This window comes from Poromitra crassiceps (assembly GCF_964638095.1).
Source record: "Poromitra crassiceps genome assembly, chromosome: 16".
Classification (NCBI taxonomy): Eukaryota; Metazoa; Chordata; class Actinopteri; order Beryciformes; family Melamphaidae; genus Poromitra; species Poromitra crassiceps.
Window position 1 is genome coordinate 5,992,345 of NC_139645.1, and position 5,000 is coordinate 5,997,344.

Genomic DNA, 5,000 nt, shown 5'->3' on the forward strand with positions numbered 1-5,000 from the left:
TAATTACATAGACTCACGTCACTGTAATTGAGTAGCTTCTTGGGTACTTTTTAAATTACGGTAAGTAATTTTACTTTTTTTTTACTAAAGTATTGTACTTCTACTCAATTTTAATTTCTCTTTTAATGTCACTTGTAACTTTAACTGTGGGTTCATTTCGAATGAGTTACTTTCTACTTTTCCTTAAGTAGATTTTTACAATAGCACTTTTACTTCTACTTCAGTAAAATATCAGCAAAGTACCAGTACTACTGTACTTGAGCAGGACATTCTAGTAGTCGTTCCACCACTGATTGTGAGACACCCTTGTTTACCGAGTGGCACCTGATCCCTCGCGTTCAGCCCGAGTGAGTCGTCCACTATTTATATCATCATTTCAATGCTAACGCTATGTGATAACGGCAAGTCTGTTGTTTGTGCCTCCACATACTCACAGCAGGGTGAAGAACTTGAGCAGCTGGTACTCCATCTGGCCCAGTTCTGCTACCGGCTCTGACAAAAGGCCCCTCTCTGTCTGCAGAACCCGTTCTATAATAAACAACACACACACTTGACTGTGATATCAGTGGTGAAATCATTAATAGCACTGTGCGGTGCAACACTTGGGTTGGATCATGCAACACATGGCTCGGCTGCGCTGTACGCTTTATTTTAAGATCGCCCGCCCACCGCGCAGGTATTCTCATGTCTGACTGCGTTTTCGGACTCTGGATTTGTATTTGGACTTTGGATTTCTTTTAAATATTATTTCACACAAAATGTACATTATGAACATGGACATGGTGTTTGGACTTTGTGTGCTACAGTAGCTGACACGTATGAATAGTGTACATGTAGGCCCTGTGTGTATAGTGTGCGCACATGCAATGAACATGCCGTTCAGATTGACCGGGCAAATATTTGGTTATGAACGCATGACACAGGTTTATATGCAGCTATTGATTCAGAGTAGGGTCTCCATATTTTGTAGCTCTACATTTTTCTTATTTACATTACATCTAAGCTTTCCATGCTACAGGCAACCTCTGACAGCCATGTACACAAGAACTCATGCTAAGCAAACAGCTAACATGTCATGTTGAGAACTAGGCTGATATTAGATGAAGTTCTGTAGCTCGGTCGAAATAAGACTTGGTAATGCTTGGCTGTGAAAGTATCCGGAAGATAATTTATTTTGACAGCAGCCGTGGTTTTTGGCAGTGTCCGTATCATCAGCAGTCCGCCCACGCCTCTTTAAGACAAGTCCCCACATGATTTCATCTCCGTTTGGAACTTAATGTGCTGTTGCAGAAAAGAGACTTTGCCATCTAAAAGCTGCCCCTGACTGTGTGTCAGTGGCAGCGCACAAAATGCAACTGAAATCAGAACTACAGAAAGAGGCACCGCATGCCTGTAGATACAGTATAGAGAGGCAAAGTGACCGCCTACTTCCTGCTTCAGCACTGTACCAGAGGTTTTCATCCACCATTTATTTTCCCATAGACATTTTGTAAAATGCGTATAAAAATAGTTTTACTTGTTCAAACCAAACGGTTCAGATATATTTAGAAACAGGAGAGATCGCATAACATTTCATTCGGAAAACGTTAAAAAATTACGGATTTAAAGAAAATATTTTTTCAATGTCGTTTTTTTTTTTTTTGGTCCGAGTGAAATGTTCTATGGTCTCTCCCAATTCAAAATATAGCTGAACCGTTTGGTTTGACCAAGTAAAAAAAAGATTATAAGCATTTTACGAAATGTCTATGGGAAAATAAATGGCAGATAAAATTTCTGGTACAGTGCTGAAGCAGGAAGTAGGCGGTCACTTTGCCTCTCTATAGTAGATTTATGCATGCCCAAAGCTACAGCAGGTTGAGGTCAGAAATGCTGACTCCTCCAACTTTTTCTCAATGGACCTAAGACAGAAAAAAAACGTTCAGACCATATATTGCATCTAGCAGAGCCTGATTTAGTTGAAATATCATTCAGAAATGCTATTCAAAAAGCGTAGAAATTTAGAAAAGTCTCATGCCGGAGGATTTTAAAACCATCTCAACATTCCCATCATGTCTTAGTAGGTAGAAAAACCTTGTTAGGACAAACATCTGAATCTTGTTGGTGGATTTACATTCAGACCAGTATCACTCAAATTCATTTGCTCCATCACACACAATAACAATTCTAGGTTGCCCTATCTGTGATCAAATAGAAAACAGCCTTTAGCTCGACTCAAACAGAAAGGGGCTTAATGAGCTAACGACCCAGGAAATTGAACTAGTCTCTTTTTGGACATTTTTCCTAGCCTTTAGTGGTGATACGCAGTCTCATGACAGACGTCCATATTGCCATGCAGCAAAGTTAAACCACAGGTAATACGTCACATCCAAATAGAATCTGCTGTTACAAGAAATCGAAGGGTGTGGCCTCGGAGAGCCTTGGACCATAATGACCGTATGACTGCTTGGTAGAGGTTGGTCACCTTCCAATGGCTGCTCGGTCTGGAAGGCGGCGTCCACGGCGCTCAGGCTGCTGGTGGAGTTCCCCAGGAGGTCGGGGAGCGAGGAGGTCACAGACACCACCGACGGTTTCCTCCTCCACTTCAACACCGAGGGAAACTCGTCCACCACCGGGAACTCGTCTGGGGCCGGGAACTCGTCCTGCGGTGGAGAGGAGGGAGTTGGAGAAGCCGCTGGAAACGGTGCGATGGCAACAGAAAGTGCTCCACACTGAGGGAGTGTTAACCTCGGGGTGAGCAGTCAATAAAGGTTTGAGTAGCTGCCAGCACAGCAGCAGCTCATTTAGCTGAAGCCCAGACATCCAAAAGGGTGTAGCAGGGGTTTCCATGACTTTCAAGGTCTTGTTTGGTGAAATTCAAGGACTCAAAATCAGTTGTTTTGCAGTAAGACATGATCAGAATGACACATGTTTTGTTTTACTCATGATCTCATCAAGTCAATAAATCCTGGTAAAACAACTTTAAAACTGCTGTTATAAATCTCACTGGGTGTGAAGCGTGGCTGCTATAGGATGGAGAGATGGCATATTGATGAATTTGGGTGCTATATATTTTAATTATAAAAAATATACTTTGTACTTTTAGGGTCATCAATTTATTTGCAGATACTTTAAAAGTTTTATTTGATTTTTCCTCAAATCCACAAACTTAAAAGGATTCTCAAGGTCCGTGGGAGCCCTGGTACTTACAGAAATATTCACCCAGGCAAAAAATATTTTGCATTAATTTTCAGGAATTGCTGGATTTTCCTTGTGGATACTGCTTTACTATTTCAAGATCTTCTGTTGGAAATTAGACTGTTTGGGGAGGATTTGGAACGGAGGTGCTGCCATGCATATCGTACTCTGATTACAAATCGTCATACTGTACTTCAGTCATCTGAACATTTTTGCTGGGTTTGGGATTAGCAAAACTCTACAAAATTCTATTCTAATAATATATCAACAACATTAAAACCCCCCACACAATTTGTATCTTTGAATAGCTTCCATCTAGATGAGAGCGTTACCCAGGGTCGAGCATGTTAACCCAAAGTAATTAATCCATAACACAAAAGCCATGATGGAACACAGCTTCCTATGCTGCATGCTATAGTGCAAGGTGACTTCACAGAGCTGTTTGATAGCATTTTGCCGACTCGGGGGATTCTTCACTGTGAGGCTAGACCGCACAAACAGAGCGATCTATTCATCCAGGCTGCCTTCTCTCTTAAGGAGGCGAGTCATTCTGAAGGTCAGGAGGACGAGCTGCGAGCCACAGAGTCAAGTTAACGGGGTTTAACGGCTATAGAATGTCACATGTTAAAGTTCCTCCCCTCATCATCGTGATTTGATTCCTCTTCAACAAAGACGTCTCTCTGTGAAAGACGTGTGCTGAGTGTACTGAGTACTGACCAGGGACAAGGTGGGCTCCTCCATGTACTGCTTCAGGCTCAGACTCTTGCCATTCACCTGCAGGGGAAAGGGAGTTATTACATGACTTGTACACTTCTGTATAGAGAGCCAAAGTCACCCCCACTTTCGGGTTAGGCATACAAACCAATGGATTTCACCCACCATATTTTTTACCCATACACATTTCGTAAAATGCGTATAAAAATACTTTTGCTTGGTCAAACCAAGCGATTCAGCTATCAGGAGAGACTATATAACATTTCACTCGGACCAAAACTATTTTTTAAAGTTTTGGTCGAAGTGAAGTGTTCTATGGCAGAGGTTTCCAAAGTGGGAGGCGGGCCTCCCCAGGGGGGCTCCAAGCAGTTTCAGGGGAGGCTCAGTGAATGGAAGTGAAAAAGGAGATCTCATAGAATAACCTAAATGTGTGTGTTTTGGTTAATGAGATAGTTCAGAGATACAGTCGTTTTGGGGGAATTTGTCTGTTTTTCCAACTTTTCCAGATTCAGAACAAATAAAATGCCTCCAGACAGACATTTATATTTTGGTGTCGTCTCAATGATGTGAAACAGTAATATCAGACTATCTTGGCTCACTTTCTGAGTGTCTATGACATCAAATAACGTAATCATGATCCCATAGGCATCCAGGAATTGAGCGAGGGGGGGCACCTTTTTCCAAGCTTTGTCTGGGGGGAGGCCCACTAGCCTGGTAAACCAGCCCGTCACGTGAACTCACATTTCATTTGGTTCTCCGTGACGGTCTGGCCCTTAAGCCTGGGAGGGTGTTTAGCAGGAGCTGCAGAGCGGAAGAGCCAATCAGCGACTGCGCTGTGATTGACAGCGCAAGTTGGCCAATCAGGAACGCTACTAGCACTGCACTAACAAAACAATAATGTCCGCCTCCTTGCCTGATCGTCTCGAGGAGTCATGTCAGCATTTGTCTAGTTTAAACAGCCATAAAGTGCAGTTATTGCAGAAATAGACTCAATAACAACAATTAAACAAGTACAGGAGTATCGCCGCAACCGAAGAGTTTCTCGGCGGAGAACATGTTTTTGCCATTCTCCCGAGTGGATTTGGGTTTGACTGGATGATTGGCTGAAGGAG

The 5,000-nt window shown here is 42.6% G+C and overlaps 1 protein-coding gene across 1 annotated transcript in view; it reads right to left on the reverse strand.

The window, feature by feature from the left end:
• LOC310791059 (GRAM domain-containing protein 2A-like) overlaps positions 1 to 5,000 on the reverse strand; it is a 42,284-nt gene that overhangs the window by 1,804 nt on the left and 35,480 nt on the right. Inside the window, exons 8-10 of the mRNA XM_083652775.1 lie at positions 3,892 to 3,948; positions 2,462 to 2,639; positions 435 to 528 (exon numbers count right to left, since the gene is read on the reverse strand). Coding sequence (XP_083508901.1) covers positions 435 to 528; positions 2,462 to 2,639; positions 3,892 to 3,948 — 329 coding nt within the window. The remainder of the gene's footprint in view (positions 1 to 434; positions 529 to 2,461; positions 2,640 to 3,891; positions 3,949 to 5,000) is intronic.